This window comes from Chiloscyllium plagiosum, chromosome 1 (assembly GCF_004010195.1).
Source record: "Chiloscyllium plagiosum isolate BGI_BamShark_2017 chromosome 1, ASM401019v2, whole genome shotgun sequence".
Classification (NCBI taxonomy): domain Eukaryota; kingdom Metazoa; phylum Chordata; class Chondrichthyes; order Orectolobiformes; family Hemiscylliidae; genus Chiloscyllium; species Chiloscyllium plagiosum.
The window spans coordinates 91,520,426-91,537,736 of NC_057710.1; the positions used below are offsets into that span (position 1 = coordinate 91,520,426).

Sequence of the window (17,311 nt, forward strand, 5' to 3'; positions counted from 1 at the left end):
CCCCCCCCCCCCCGCCCCCGCCCCCCCCCCCCACCAGCTCTGCGTATAACTCCTGTATGATAGGGATTGAGTATTTATCCGGCGGTGAGAAAAATGGTTTGTTTAAAATCTCCATTGGGCTTCACAGTCATTACGGCCGCCTCAGCCCATTCTGCAAACTGGACTGGTGTGATGATTCCTTCGCTTTCCAAGCTCCTGCCTCTTCTTTTGTCCATAAGGCAAATGGCACTGGGCAACCCTTGCAGAATCGTGGAACTCCTTCCCGATCAACATACATGGTGGCCTCAGCTCCTTTGAAAGTCCTAGGTGAAAGTGAGGACTGCAGATGCTGGAGATCAGAGTCGAGAGTGGGGTGCTGGAAAAGCATAGCCGGTCAGGCAGCATCCGAGGACTAGGAGAATTGATGTTTCGGGCAAGAGCCCCTCCTCATGAAGGGCTTATGCCCGAAACGTCGATTCTCCTGCTCCTTGCATGCTGCCTGACCTGTGCTTTTCCAGCACCACACTCTCAATTCCTTTGAAAGTCTCTCGACCTTCTTGAAAAACACCCAGGTATTTAATTAGGACTTCACTCAGGCAGCCATTTTCTAATTGAAAAATGTTGAGCCAATCTCAGTGAATCTTTCTCGACCAATCGTCCTCTCAAGCTTAGGCCTGAGCCTTTTACTAAAATCAGTGGGAATTGAACCAGATGCTTCTCATCGGAGACTGGAACCAAAGTTGCACCTTAATCTGTAAAGGATCACCAATATAGTCTAGCCGAGGTCTTAATGGTTAGATTCCAGAGTGAATTTTGTTAAAGACTAATTCTGTGATCACTGAAACCGTTGTGCCAGTATCAACTTATATTTGAACCAGATGACCTTTTAACTAGATGTTTATTTTGATTGGTTCTGATTTGATGTTGCTAAACAATGTAACTGTTCCAAACCAGATGTAGGTGGACTCTCCAGGGTGTGCAATCCCTTGGACACTAGCCTAGGAGTTCTCTTATTCTGGATCAGTGGTGCTGGAAGAGCACAGCAATTCAGGCAGCATCCGAGGACAGGCAAAATCGACGTTTCGGGCAAAAGCCCTTCATCAGGAGTAAAGGGTTCCTGATGAAGGGCTTTTGCCCGAAACGTCGATTTTGCCTGTCCTCGGATGCTGCCTGAATTGCTGTGCTCTTCCAGCACCACTGATCCAGAATCTGGTTTCCAGCATCTGCAGTCATTGTTTTTACCTAGGAGTTCTCTTACTCCAGTTTGGATCTAGTGGAACTCTTACTGTCTCTGGTCTGCGTACTGGCAGCAACTACAATCTCTTGTTGGCATGGATCCTGAAGAACAGTTTGACCATTTGTGGTTGTTTTGCTTTTTCTTTTCTGTGGGCTGACCGAGGATCCCTCTGATCAGGATATGTCCTGAGCGAGGCTATGCAATTTCCTTCACTCAAGTCCCCCAAGCTCAATCAGACTGGTTACATTGTCCACTTGCATTGGAGTATGCTGCAAACTCATATGCTCCACTTGCCGGTTTTCCAATGACAAAGATAGTTATAGTTTCTGTTTGAAGTCACCACTGAAATAATTCCACAGAGGCCAGTATCCTGCCACCACGTAACTCTTTTTTTATTTACGTGTGGGAAGCCATTGACACTGAATCAGCTCCCTCAGAGCCAGGTCTCAGAGTGCACAGGATGTCTGACACTCCTCTTTATATTGTTTTCAAGAGCAGACTGCTCGGAGATGTTAATGCACACCTCTGGCGCCAACGGGACTTGAAACTGGCACTCCTGGCTTAAGGTATGGAGCTTGACACTGAAAAGACTGCAGCTTCCCTGGTAGGGAATTGAACCCCGGTCTCCCACGTGACAGGCGGGGATAGTGTCCACTATACTAACGAGGAACACTCCTCTTTATTTCCTTTATTACCCCCACACTACCGGCTAACTGCGGTAGTGCTTATTCTTTCCCCAGCACCCATGTGTGTGTGCAGGTGTGAGACACAGTGAGAGACACAAGGTGCACAAATCTTTATTCAGTTTCCACCTCCAGGAAGAAAGGAAACATCCGAGTGGCCAGTGACAGGCAGTGCCCTTCACATCAAAGGGAACCCTCCTCTTTATTTTGTTTAATTTTTTTTCTTTTAGGAGAGTCCTTGAACACGCGCACACACACTGATCCAGCTCCCTCAGAGGATTTTTCAACATGGAATTTTCAGCAACTATCATGAAAAATCCATGCTCAAAATCCATAGTTGGTAGAGATTCCAATCTATAAACATATAGTGTGCATGGAACCATTCTAAACTTGCATGTCGGCTATCCTTAAAAGCTTTCAACTACCACAGTTAGCATTGTCACAGTCCTTGATAGAATATTAATTGTTGATGTATGAACCTTTGCGCACAAGGGATATGCTTTTGAACTACAGTTTATATGCTAGGAGGAAATCCATGAATCAAAACTAAAAGAAAATATACAAGGCTTACATTTCAGTCTGGATGCAAACAAAGGTACAGAATGAAATAAACAGCTTGAAGCAAAGCTTGTGTTTTTCAGATTAGGTTGCAGTGACCTATTGAAAACACTTGAAAAATTATCCAAAAGGAAATGCTTCCTTATTAACAAAAGGGTCAGGCAGGTCCTGAAGAGGATACTGATAATGATTATGAGGTCAAACACTTTCATTCTTTCCTAAAGGTCTAGCCAGGAAGGCAAATCCTACACCGTGTAATGAACAAGTATTTTAATTAAAATTCAAAGTCACCTTAGCTGCAGCAATACTTAATATTAGTGTCATTGAATACCATGAACACTATTATCTTCTGTTTAATTTCTGTTAATCACCCATGACTTTCTGACTCTGATGAAAGTGCTACCCACTGAGCCATGGCTGATCCCTGTATTATACTTGGACTTTATCAAATGGGAAGCCAGCATTGACTGTGGAACCTTGGGTTTGAATGTCACGAAGAACCAAATTACTAGTCGTGATTGGGTGAGGGTTTTGCAGCGTTGCTGAAGAGTAGCATGGTGAGGCTATGAGTGAGGAATGGGAAGAATTCGGACTAAGCTAAGGATAAGGAGACATATTGAGCCTGATATCTATTTTTCAATACTGGAGCTGAGAGACATATATCAGTCACTGCACATGAAAAAACTGTTATATATAATCGTTTGCTACAGTAATGTACCCAAAAACAAATGAACTCTTCACACACAGGTAATGTGCAGTTTCAATTATTTAATAATGCTTAATGCATTTTTTTAACCCTTGATTATCAGTTTTACCACTACTGCAGTCCCTATTTAGACTGTTATCTAATAATATGTTTTCGTTTTAGTATAGTTTTCAAAATGGGAACTTGTTCGAACAGTGCTGCGAGCCATAACCTCAGCTTTTGTTGTGACGTGGTTGTTGAGCCTCAACAGACTGAATGGACTGGACCCGTTATAATGTATCTATGTTCCAGTCTGTCCTGCTCGGATGTTGAAATATGGTAATTTGCCCCATTGAGGGGTGACTTTTCCCCAGGTGTTGCTGATGGCACTGAGATGGATTCCTCGTTTCTGCAGATGGGATGGTAATGATTCCCATGGACTGCTGTTGGGATAGGGACCTACTCCTGGTCATTCCCTATTCCTGTTGCTAGTCAGGGGCGGTTTTCTGCAGCCACCAGGGCTCTTCCAGTGGCTCTTCCTCGATTCTCTTGGGCTGGAGTCATTAGCAGAAATGGTTACTTTCTGCATGATGCACTGCAGAAAATCATCAAAGATTCGCAGACAGTTCCTTCAACATCCACGATTACTTCCATGCAGAAGGTCAAGGGCAGCAAATACATGGGAACACCACCACCTTCAAATTCCACTCCAAGCCACTTGCCATCCTAACTTGGAAATATATCAGTGTTCCTTCCCTGTCTCTGGGTCAAAATCTTGGAATTCCCTCCCTAAGGGCATTGTGGGTCTATCTACAGCACATGGTCTGCAGCATTCCTAGAAGGCAGCTTATGACCCCTGTATGCATTTTTAATGATCTGATCAAATTGTTCAGCCATCTTCAATGGCTTCTGTATCTGAAATCTCCCCATACATAAATGTGCACTCTCAGCCTTTGCCTGTCTCTCCATTCTCGTATCCTCTTTAAAATTGTACTATTTAGTTTTATGTGACTTCCTCTCATTTTCCTTCAAAATCCATCTCTTCATACTTACATCAATACATTTTATCCAATATATGTCTCACCTGTTTGTCTTCATCTTTCTGAAGTCTATTACTATCCTCAATGTGTTCTGAGTTGTGAGGTAGTTTTAAAAATGTGCAACAAATTGTGGGTAACCTTGTGACGAGCATTGTTAGTGGGTTGAGAGGTTGGAGATAGAAATCAGTACAAAAAATTCAATAACTGAGTTGTAGAATGTAACGTGGGGCAGGATTCTTGGGTTAGAAATAGTGCTGGTATATCCTGACAATGACACCAACAACCAATACACCAGTTTCTCATTTTCATTGATGAAGCAGCTAAAGATGCTTGGGTTTGGGATGTTAGATAGTCTCCATGCATAATGATATGACTGAACAGGCTGATTGAAAAATCTCCATGACATAGCTCTACTGCATCCTTTACTTTCTCAATTGCTTTCTGATTTTGAGTGCTTGGATATCCCAATTCCCTAGCTCCAAACTGTCTGACATAACCCAATCCATAACAGGCACACTGAATACCAATTTACATAAGCAAGTAACTCAAAATATCTCAAAGTTGATAGTGTGTGTATATGTCATCTCCAAGACAGTCAATTCTTAGATATACTGTCGTTTCTAGGAATACAGATTAATGTCCATTTGAGTTATTTTTGTTCAGAACGATTTAGTTTTCTGAGGAGGAAGTGGTCCCGATTTTTCCTAACCCAAGTAACTGCGTGTTCTTGCAACTTAATCTGCTCAGATAGTGGTTACTTCCCAGAGGTTTTGTTTTTCTACGTATTTAAACATGTGTGATGTTAAGGCATGCAAGGCTATGAGTTAAGGGATGGAGAATGGGATTAGAATAGTTAGGTGGTTGTTTTTGACTGGTGTAGACTCGATGGGCGAAAAGGCTTTTTACTGTGCTGTAGACCTCTGAATCTATAACTCAATAAGTGGAGAATGAACCATCACAGGATTTCCTACGGGTGGATTGAGGAATTACTTTGCGACATAGTCAATATCTAATGCCTGTTGATTAAATTATATTTCAATACAATTTTGTCTGGAATTTTGACTCTTGTTTTGAGAGTATTTCATTGTTATTTTATTCAGTTTGCTATGATTTGACATACCTTCCAATGGCCAAAGCCTCACAGCCAGCAGTAGTTTCGGATGGAATCCTGTTATACATTTGAAGTATATATTGGCTCAAGCCAAGGTCCGTTGGTACAGATCATATGGTATATTGGTACTCTGGATCTGGTAGGACAGATGTTACAGCATTTTCAATGGTCACTTAATTGGAAAGTTTAGATGATCTGTTGCCTTGGCAAACAGGGAGAAGCTTGTCCTTGTGTATTTGACCTGCAAAAAGTATAACTAATGCATAATTATCTGCTAATGGGATGTTGCTTTTATTCAAGATGGTGTTGGAGAAATATTACAATATCGAGCAACATCAGCCACTGTGCTGCCCATTAAAATAAATGGAAAATCCAAAGGAAGGGACTGATGGATCATTAAGGCCTTGTTTCTGATCAAGTCTAATCATTCCATCTAATTCCAAGCTACAGGATCTCTAGCTATGACCATACATTAAAGCCATTGCACCCAGTTTTGTCATTCTCCTGAATCCCAAATTTTTGTTGAAATAAATTATCACGTTATTCTTTGTTGAATCCCTGCTCAATATACTGATTAATTAGCAGAGGTAGCATTTCTTACTGTTCTGATGGAGCGTATTGTTACTGTGGAAATTTTGGAGGATAGCCAGATTTCCTAACCAAAGATAGGTTACCATTGGTTGATGACATGCTTATTAAACTTTCAACATTGAGTGTAAGGTTTTTATTAATTAATATTTTATACCCTGCTAAGTTGCAGGAAATATTCTTCAACTAGGCTCATGAAAGTTCAAAAGTTTATATTCTAGTGGGTGGCCTGATCTATTCTTATTACCTGCAAGACCTGTGTTAAATGGCTAGTTCCGTTCAAATACATGTGGACTTATAAACTTAATGGTAAGGTCCTGTGGAGTGTTGCAGAACAAAGAGACCTTGGAGTGCAGGTTCATAGTTCCTTGAAAGTGGAGTTGCAGATAGATAGGATAGTGAAGAAAGCATTTAGTATGTTTTCCTTTATTGGTTAGAGCATTGAATATAGGAGTTGGGAGGTCAAGGTGTAGCTGTACAGAACATTGGCTGAGCCACTTTTGGAGTAGTGTGTGCAATTCTGGTCTCCCTCCTATAGGAAGGATGTTGTGAAACTTGAAAGGGTTCAGAAAAGATTTTCAAGGATGTTGCCAGGTTTGGAGGGTTTGAGCTATAAGGAGAGGTTGAATAGGCTGGGGCTGTTTTCCCTGGAGTGTCAGAGGCTGAGGGGTGACCTTATAGAGGTTTATAAAGTCATGAGGGATAGGGATAGGCTAAGTAGACACGGTCCTTTACCTGGGGTCAGGGAGTCCAGACATAGAGGGCATAGGTAAAGTGTGAGAGGGGAAAGATTTAAAAGGGACCTAAGGGGAAACGTTTTCACACAGAGGATGGTGTGTGTATGGAATGAGCTGCCAGAGGAAGTGGTGCAGGCTGGTAAAATGACAACATTTAAATGACATCTGGATGGGTATATGAATAGGAAAGGTTTATGGGCCTACTGTTGGCAAAAGGGGAATAGATTAATTTTAGATATCTGGTCAGCATGGACGGGTTGCACCGAATGATCTGTTTCCGTGCTGTACATCTCTCTGACTCTGTGTGACCAGCAGCCTTCACCAACCACATTAGTTTGAAGATCAGTCTCTTCTCATTCATTTCTGTAGCTTTTAATTTGAACTATGTTAAAGGTGCACCAAAATAAGTCCTTTTTTCATAACTGAGTTGCTAAAGAACAACCTTTAACTTTGTCCTCCTGACATGGAGTCTCATCCGCTGGAAATGTGAAAATTCAAGTACGTTCTTTGCATAGTATTATTTTTACAAATGTTTTGAAAATAGTACATAGCACATGCAGTAATTTGTAATATAAGATCATAAGAAACGAGATTCTCAACACTTTGCAAAATCAGAAAAGTTTATTCCTGGATAAGTTGATAAATCCATCATTACTGTTTGATCAGGCGATTGTTTCATTTTCACCAATTGGAAGGGGATTGTTAGTTCATGTTAGCTGCTCAGAAAGTGTCTTATTTATCTGTTTACTGAGCTCCGGAGGTTAGGAGGTCCTCACACTTATTTGTCTCTTGTGGAAGTAGTTTGATACTAAGCAGCTCATAGTGTAATTGTTAATTCTTTGTTGTTGCCATTTAACCACAAAAATGTCCCAGAGGTCCAGTTAAGATTATTCATTCTCTTGCTGCATCCTGGTTTTCACCGACCATGTTTATCAGCTGTTATATGTAGTATCCCTCATTCATTTAATTGCTGTTAAATTTGTTCAGCATCCAAGCATTTTCACAAAATGGCTTTTGCTAGTATCATGTTTTTCCTGTCTAGGCCCCCATTCCTCCCAAATCTGTGAGATGGTTAGTATGTGAAGAATACAAATAATAAAAAGAGTGTGCTTACTGTTAGTATAGAATTTTTAATATTCTTTGAATGCTAAAGTTATTTACAAATTTCAGTTTCTTCCAGCCATCCTTTCTGGATTTCTTTCTGAGCTGGTTAGGTAATGTTGGATAAGATTGGTAGACACAGCTCGAAGTGAACAGATTACTGACATGGACCCTGGGAACTATGCAGGTTGTCAGCAGCACACATTGTAAGCAGTCAGTGTGAAAGCAAATTATTGCAGGATGCTCAGTATACAATTTATTTAGAACTGAACAAGGTTGGGAAGGTGTTTCGTGGTGTGCAAAGGGTTATCATTGAAAGAACAAAAGAATATATAACAGGATAGGTAAACTCAATTTACAGTTTCTTATTTGAGCCGAGAGTTTGTTTTGCACTTGTTTAACTTCAGCCTTTGTGTTTAATCTTTCAAGATTGCTTCTGGGTTCCTCCTCTGTTGATTTTTATCATTTCTATATCTACTGTATCATGTCTTATCTAGATACACATTGCTAATAGGTCAATTTAAGGAATAGTTTATCTATATTCAGTTGCATCTTCTTTGATGCTAATATTTTATGCGATTCTGGAGTATCACTTCTCATACTCTCTGCTTTTTGTTTCAGTAAAAGAGGAGGGGAGAGCCTCTAAGATTGAGGTTGGTGTACTTTGCAGTCACAAATTGATTAATAAAAATAGATCAGTGGTAGATGACAGTCATGAAAGATGATCAATGGAATAGAGAGGACAAAGAAGAAAGAAATGGTAAATTGATAATGCTGTCCATTTTGAAATGAATTAAGTCCCAGGTTTCCAAAGATACCTGAGAGATTTCCTGAGAGAACGTACATTGCAGGGTAGAACCTGTGAATCACATTTGTGTCCTACGTTTTCAGTCATTGAGTAACATAATAGACAACATAATGGAATTAATATCTGGGCTTGTAGAGCAGTTCTAGCATACTATGGTAATTTGGATCAGCTGAACTTAAAGAAATGTTGAAATTCAGCTCAGCGGATCTGAAAGCATCTGTGGAGAAAAAGCAGAGATAACACTTTGAATCCAGAGTCTCTTCTCCAGCAATTTCAATTTTTGTTTCAGATCTTCAGCATCCACAATTCTTTGTTTTATTGAAATTCAGCTCAATGTTCACAATTGACATTGACTGGAATTTTACAGTTCCTTTTGGAATGGGCTTGGAAGCAGGGTGTAAAAGTGGAATAGAAGATAGCAGACCAGAAGTCATGCTGACAATAATTTTGAAATTTATCAGTGGATCTGTCAAATTCTGTTAGCTGAGAGAATAGGAATTGTGTGCTAAAGTCAACAAGTTTTTTTTTTACATTAATTTTTTGGCAAATAGTAGCTCAGGCATGAATGAAACTCGGGTCAGTATTAAAGACAGTTTCATTTTCTGATGTTGACATGACAGAGGCAAATCTTTTTAAATTGATTTTGCTAAAGTGCCACTTTAGCTAAGTGTTAAGAGGTTCACTTTAAGAGTTGCACATTCTCAATTTTAATAAGTGGTAGCATTTTAGTGTGTAGAACAGATTTTGTTGTCACTGGCATATGTGAATTGAGGTAGTTTAATACATTGGAACTCTGAATGAAATTAAGTTGATGCATTACTCCGAATACACACATTGGCACAGAGTCATATGCATCCTTTTGAGGAGTATTGATTTTTCTTTTGTAATTGGCAGAGGATAAGTTAGCTTCTCCCTGAACTGCCAAACTGGTGGGACCCTTTGAAGGGAAAAGTATGTTATATTGTCTAAATGTTTCAGAAACTTAAACAATTTCGTTCAGAAGACTGACGAGCTAGTAGATTGAAGGTTGCAAACCCTGCATATGGAATGAACTGTGAAACTGGATTAGAATAAAAAAGGAAGCAGAAATAAGGAAATAAACTCTCAAGATAGATAAGCATTAACAAAATACAAATTTACCAGTCTAAATACTTTTATGTAACCAATACTTTTTAAAGTAATATGTGTAAAGTAGCACATGAAGGATATCTGGAATAACAACAGGTTAAATGCTATGGCCTAGATCTTTGCCGAATCAGGTAAAGTCAGGGTTCATTTGAAGTTGGCATTCGGGACTCAATTTTCGGACTCTCCGCAACATCAGTTTTCACTGGCATAGGATAAGAGTACAGTTAGTGAGCTGACTCTCTATACTTGTAACCTGGCCAGTTCTGTTTTGGAATAGACATTTCACAGCCCCACTGCATTTTTCATGGAGTCAGGGCTGCCCTGCAGAAGAGTAATGAAGCGTTGGCCAGATTTGGAAACCGTTTGAAAAGTAAGCGTAGTTGAGGCAGCATGCCCCCTCTCCCCTCCCCCCTCATCCTTCCTTCATGGTCACCATGTTTTCACCAGGTTTATTTCCCTGATATGCATTGTGCACAGAACCAATGGCAAGACATGGTGATGGGAAAACAATCAAAAATCTGCTTTTCTCCTATAATCCTACACACGTGTCAGTGAATAGGGGCATTGTAATATCTCTAAAAGAAGCTTTACTCAACTTCACACCTCTTAATCTTCAAGTAAACATTCAGACATTGACAAAAAAGATCAGACAGATAATAATTTACTGTTACCTCATAAAATGTTAATCAAACTAAGTTAACACTCTCAGTTTGTCTTAGTAGACTCCTGTCCAGCTCATGTTTTTGTAAGTCTTGAAACTCAACTAAATATTCATAACTAAATACAAATACACCCTCTAGCTGCTGTATTAGCAGAAACAAATGGCCAGACATATTGTTCTTCATTAGGAAAAACCTGAAGGAAAAGCTCAGAGAACCAAAGAAATTGAGGAACAAAAAGATCACCTCCATTGTATTCTGAGGACTGGTGACAGTCAACTCTTTCCCCAGTACTGTATATCTTTCCCCTCCATCCATAATACAATTTTTTTCTCTATGTCTGGTCCAGTAAGATTACTGGTAACTTTTTTTTCAAGAGTTTTAGATGAAGGTTAGAATTTTAACAAGTAGAGGTTAATATGTTGACTGTGCATAGTCATTTTTCTATGGTTAGGATATATTTATTTGTAATATACAGCATCTCTTGTTACGAGTAGGAACCTGGTCTATGTTTTCCGATAACCTGAGTCTGTCAGTCAGGTAAACTGGGGACCTTTGGGAAAGGTAAACTGAACTTTATCTTTAGCACTGTATGAGGAAATGGAGCCCTGGAGCAACAATGCTGCATCCCATTTCATATAAATACTACTGTGTGGGCAGAGTTCACACAGTCTGGTAAGACATTGGAATGAAAGAGATTCAACATATGGACATAAATACTCAAAGAAAATAGATTCTTGATTGTTTAATATAACACCTGTAGGAGGCTGGTACAAGCTTACCATTTCTTGTTGTACTTAGTATAAGATATAATAAAAAGTATTACTTTGAAGAATAACTGAAGACTTGAATTGCTTTTGCCTCGCCCAGTTTCAAACCTAAAACTAATCGTTCGGAATAGAAGTACAAAAGAAATGTTTCTAAATTCACTAAATCATTGTACAATCATGCTTTACACTCCTGTTGCGATTTTCTGAAACTAACTCTGTCTGACTGGTTTGTTTTGTGCTGGTGCTGTTCAGGGGAATGACCATGGGGAAATATTTTATTTGTGTAGCGTTTACAGAAAAATTCGGAAACACACATGTTTACAATTTTATTATAAACATGAACAAAGAAATATTCTCTTGACGTTTTAATTTTTATTATGTATTGCATTAATTTTGGCTAGAGAGATCTTATTCTTGTCACATAACCCCTGACTCTGGTGTCTGTGGTAGCAGGGCTGCATTGAATTGGTATTAAAACATTTTGTGTGTAAATCCTTAATTAAACATGCAACACTCTGTTGTATATGACTGCAGGAAGTTACTGGTCAGATTTTGAATTTCAGTGTTTACAATTTGTTTCAGAAGAGGGGAGCCTGGTTCAGTGGAAGATGAAGCAAGGGACAACATTACCATCTTTACAAGAATTCTTGACCGACTCTTGGACGGCTATGACAATCGGTTGAGACCAGGATTAGGAGGTCAGTAATTGAAAAGTATTTGGAATTTAATATTTGCTGTATTTTGAAAAGTAGCTTTATTCTGAACAAAATATTTGTGCCTTCCTGAAAAAGAATGATACAAATTTAAGATGCAGTGAGATGATGTAGCAATAAAAGAGTGAAGCAGTATAATTTACTTGGTTTAATTTGGATTTGTTTTTATCAGTAATCCTCATAGATTAGGGAACGGCTTAGAGCAGCACTCAATTTATCTGGAACCTCATCTAGTGGTTCTACCACTCCAGAGTGGCAAAGCAGTTTTGATAAATGCAGATTTACTTTCAAAACTGACAAATATCATCAAAATCTGAAGTGGAACAGTTCATGTAGAGACGACAGCCTGACTGAGGAAACAAATTTGCAATGTCAGTAATAATAATCTGTATTTAAATAGGACCTTTAACATAGGAACATGTACCTAAGCAGAGGGATAATTAGGACACATTGGACAAGAATAAACCATCAGGAGCAGCGAACAGAAAGAAGCTTGCTCAAACAAATAATTTTTGAAGATGTCATAAAAGGAAAATGAGTTGAAAAGCTGGAGCTGTTTGCAGAAAGAGTTCTAGAGATTGGTAGAACAATAAAGATCTACATTGGGCCAGAATTGGAAGACCAGAGATTGTGCAGTGAATGGGGAGAATTTAAAGGGCTTTAGGACTTTACCAAAATTGGTAACAGTTGAACAAATAGGTAAAAGTGTTGGGCAGTCGACTGAGCTGGATAATGGAGGAGAGATGTTGGAGGAGAATGGTATACTTGACAAGATCAAAGACAACAGTAAAGTTGGCATAATGAGAATTATTGTTGCATTGTAACAACGTTTCATTTGTAACTTTAATCTGGGCTAGTTTAATGAAATTGGTGGAGTGGAAGCCTGATTTCAGAGATTCAAAATGGAGTTGTAGGATGGCTGAATACAGATTTGAAAAGCGATAAATTGTTCAGGGATTTTAGGAAGGATGGGAGGTTGGAGATTTGATGGTAACATTTCAAAGATAGTGGAGTTAAGTCTTGTTTTTTGAGGAAGAGTTGTTATCAGTTTTGAAAGATAAGAAATGAAACCATTCACAATTTGTAGGGACAAAATGGCAAGGTAAATAGTTTGTATTTGACTGTGAACGGAAACAAGTGTGGCAGGATATGAGTAAATAACATTAAATTGGTTACGGTGTGATTAGAAAGAAAATCAAGGACAAAGGTGCTAGGATAGAATTTGAAATCATCAAGGAGAATGTCATTCAGTTTGGGTTATCTAAGGGACAACTTGGTCAGTCAGTAACAACTTAAAACAGATGACTGTTTGAAGCACGGGATGATACTCTACGTTGAATGCGTATCAGAGCAGCAGGAGAGACCCGAAGAGATTTAAGGTTACACCACGATCAAGATTAAAACCCCGTTCCATCAATTTGGGTGAACAAAGCTGATTAGGATGACTTCCATAAGAGGTCAAGTATTTACTGCCTTTGAGGCAATCTTAAACCAAAGTCATGGCATTAATATAGTTATTTAGATAAGGTTAATAATCGAATCATAGAATCCCTATAATGTGGAAGCAGGCCAACAGGCCCACCTAATTTACACCAATCCTCTGAAGGGGATCCCAAACGCCTACCCTATCTCTGTGATCCCACATTTCCTGTGGCTAATCCAGCTAGCCTGAACATCCTTGGTAATTTAGGATGGTCAATTCACCTAACCTGCATTCTTCAGACTGTAGGAGGAAACCAGAGCACCCAAAGGAATCCCACACAGACTCAGGGAGAATGTACAAATTCCACATCGACAGCCACCCAAGGATGGAATCGAACCTGGGTCCCTGGCGCTGTGAGGTAGTAGTGTTAACCACTGAGCCACTGTGTTGCCCTGTTAATGTTGATGGAGGCATTTTTGTGACTATGCAAATGGTCTCGGAGGAAATGCAAAGAGAGGTATTCATTGTGGATCTTGCTGAACAATTCAGAGGGGCAGTGCCGGTGGGTGAGTGAGATGACTAAGAAGTTGCAGAAGTTAGCTGAGTGAATGCACTGCTGAAGTTGTTGAAAGAGGAGGAAGGAGCAGTAGGAATGTTTGCTTCTCAGGATGCTGCAATTCATTCTTCCGTAAACACTGGGGAAAATGCCAAGAGAAGCACAGAGGAGAATCATTGGTTTATTCCAGGAGGATTCACACCTGCAATCGTGGCATGAGCACGATGGCGGAGGATGCATTATGGGAAACCGAACATTCCTTCAGTGACATTGCCATTCTGTACTGCTGTTTTTGAAAAGACATCTGATAATAGATTGACACAGCAATGAGCTTGGATAATGTCCTAGGGAGTTCAAAATGTCTGAACATTATCTTCAGTACCAATGATCAGAGCTGTGGGCAGAAGAACTGAAGGAAACTCAATGTGAATGAGACTTTATATCTTTAGTCAACTGTGAATATTTACAATCACAGTACAGGCAAACATTTCGGGAGAGAAGCTGCATATGATGAATGTCTCCTAAAGTGACAAGTGGCTGGTAAATAGAACAGAAAAACAAGTCAGGGTAAGTGAGAATCTACAAATTCCACTAATTTTGTTGTTTGGAAGATATCTGCACAAACATGCTCCATTAGCATTGATTACTGAACTCATTCTGGCTTGTTTTCAGGATGGAACCAAGTTCTGAATCTATGTCAGATGGAAAATTATTTATGAATTACAGCCACACAGTATATCAAGTAAATCTGACCAAGTTTGTTTCAAAGAAGTAGTGTTTATGTGTTGAGAACATTAGTGTTTAAAATGGTAAGGTAATTATTTCAGTAAATAAGTGCTTATTAAAGTGTTAAATGTTGCTCATTTTATGTTTGGATTTGTTCGGAAGATGCTAGAATTGTATGACATATAGCAGTGTGCACATGGACATAGAAGACAGCTCGCTTGATATTGGCGAAGATGTCCTGGAATTTGCCAAACTGACAGTGTGGTTAAAGTTGTATATTTTGTGACAAAGGATTAAAGGAGATAGACTCTTCAGAACGTGAAAATAAAAATTCTTAATCTCTGCTCTGAGAATGCATTGATCAAGATTTTGCTGGAAGGTTTTGTACTATTGTACAAAAGTTGAGTCACACGTTTTTACCTTTTTATCCTGAGCTGAAAACTCACATATAGCTGATTTATGGCAGATTTACACTGAAACTTTGCTGTATGCATATTACATAATCATTTGCACTATTCTTGAGTTACGCATGAGGTAAAATCATTTGATAGTTATACCTGATGCAGAAACCCATAAAATACAGATTCCTGTATTTGCAACTGTTTACCCAAAAGGTCTAGCTACAACACAAGCCAAGGTATATGGCAAAATCTTTTCAGTGTCGGAACATTGAGGTCTATGGCAAGATTTGTGGTGGGATTCTGACAAAGCCTGTCTTGTCATCAGGCCAACTCACCGCAAGTTTTGTGCATCTGCTGGGCAGCAAGGCGAGTTTCTCTGGCTAGTGATGAGTTGTCAAGAGAAGGGGATTATGGTTTGTTAAATATCTTATTAATGGCCCAACTCACCTCATTAATAATCAGCTTCATATCTTCTAAAACAAAATAGATGTTGAGAATTCTTGATGTGGAATTCATGGCAAATAACTGGCAACTTTAACCCACCACCAGTTCCTGAGGATCTATATCGAATAGAATAACAATTTGTTGTCGCTTGTATTTTTGTAAATACAGTCAAATGTGTACAAGACGCCACAATTCAGCGCCATTTTAATTACAGAAAATATCTAAAGAAATAGTTGAGACAAAGTTAGGACGAAGTTCATCTTCTGTTGCCTCGATGGCTCCTGGGTTTCTGAAGAGGCTGCGGGACACTTCCATTGAAGTTGCCCCAAGGCTGCTAAAGCAAGAATTTCCGGACCAGATCCACCGTGCTGCCACTGCTAAAGCTGATGCCGAATCTGCTGCATTGCCACCATAGCCAGGAGGGACAGACTGGACCCACCAAGTCACTGATGCTGAGGCTGTCGCTCAAGCCATTGCCATCTCAGTTGCTGTCCGAAACCACAGCCACGAGGAATGAACAGGAACCACCAGGCCGTTACTGCTACAGCCACTGCACTTTCGCTAGGAGGAACAGACCAGACCCACCGACAATGAAGCCTTTGATAAAGCTGCAATCGCTATGGCCACAAGGAACGGGCATCTGGATCCATCATACTCCCACCGCCGCAGCAGGCTCTCGTAACCAGGTTCCTCCACCACAATCACAGAAAAGTAGAAAAGACGAAAAAAGAAGAAAAGGTACAAAAGGGGAAGGAAGAAACAAAAAAAAAGCAAAGAAGAATGCGGCTAGTCAGGTGAGTGGGAACGTACGGCCATAGAGCCCAAACACTTCCTATCCTGGCACTAACACTCAAACATACGCCATAGGAACTAGTCACATGCACCTCTTGCCCATGGACATTGGTATCTCACATGTACTAGCCTTTAAGAGCCATCTGCAATCCACTCACACCTCACTTCAAGTTGCACCAGTAACTGTCATTGTGTATGATCAGGGTCATGCACCCAGTTCATGGACTGAACCACGATGAATCTCTGGGCTGTTCAGTTGCTCTCTTGGTGCTGACTCACTTTGAACTTATCTGGATTCTAACGACATCACTGCCTTGCATTGCCTTTTTGTCCTTTGCCCCCTGCTGAGCCAGAGATACTGAGCTCACGATACTGCTGTATTGCCAAGCTGTTTAGCATAGGCACAAAGCCACCAAACTTATCATGGTTGTCAGCAATCTTTGGTCTAATCAAGGGAGACAGCCTTTGGTCAGGGAGTCCCAATACAGGGATCCAATGCTGCCTCCAATACCAGTTCAGGGGCTGGAGCACAGTCAGTAAGCACACTGAGATAGTCCAATTCAGCATCCAGTCCTCGGTCTGGTTAAGGAGCTGAATGGTAGGCAGCCCACCACCCGTCTTGACTCTTTCACTCTAATGAGGGCTGCTTTTCTTCTGGAATGGAAGAGAGGCATGTATTGTGGGAGATGTCCTGAGCAAGGAAATAGGTATCACAGCGAGCATGCAGGGTCGGTGGTTTCGGTGATTGAGGTGGGCAACAGTGAGTTGGGAAGATGTTATTGGCAGTAGTGGGAGTGGCTGAGCATCAGGCTTGGTGGGATGTGGGTACAGTAGCAGAGATCGAGTGAGTGTGAGATGTCAGAAAGAAGGTTGTGGTACTTATACTGGTGGAATGGAGAAGGTCATTCTTATTTGTACATTGCTGGCTATTCCTACACTGAGACTGCACTGAACCACATGGCAACTTCAGACCAGCTGGCATGGTCTGCTGTTGTAGCCTTCTCTGCCATTCCTGGGGCAAAGGGATAACTTGCCTGTGCACCATCTCATCCAGGACCCTGCCCACAATACTGGGAGTCAAGGTTTTTCCCTGCCATGTCTGGGACGAATCTCAGGAACTGTGCAGGGCAGTTCCACACTGACGGCACTTATCCAGGTTCACAACAGACCTT

At 40.3% G+C, this 17,311-nt stretch overlaps 1 protein-coding gene across 7 annotated transcripts in view; it reads left to right on the top strand.

Moving 5' to 3' along the window:
* gabra2a (gamma-aminobutyric acid type A receptor subunit alpha2a) overlaps positions 1-17,311 on the top strand; it is a 254,455-nt gene that overhangs the window by 77,022 nt on the left and 160,122 nt on the right. For 6 of the 7 annotated variants that reach the window (XM_043691791.1, XM_043691775.1, XM_043691784.1 and 3 more), the window contains exon 3: positions 11,667-11,782. In XM_043691791.1, coding sequence (XP_043547726.1) covers positions 11,667-11,782 — 116 coding nt within the window. The remainder of the gene's footprint in view (positions 1-11,666; positions 11,783-17,311) is intronic. The other variant, XM_043691800.1, reaches the window with a different exon arrangement.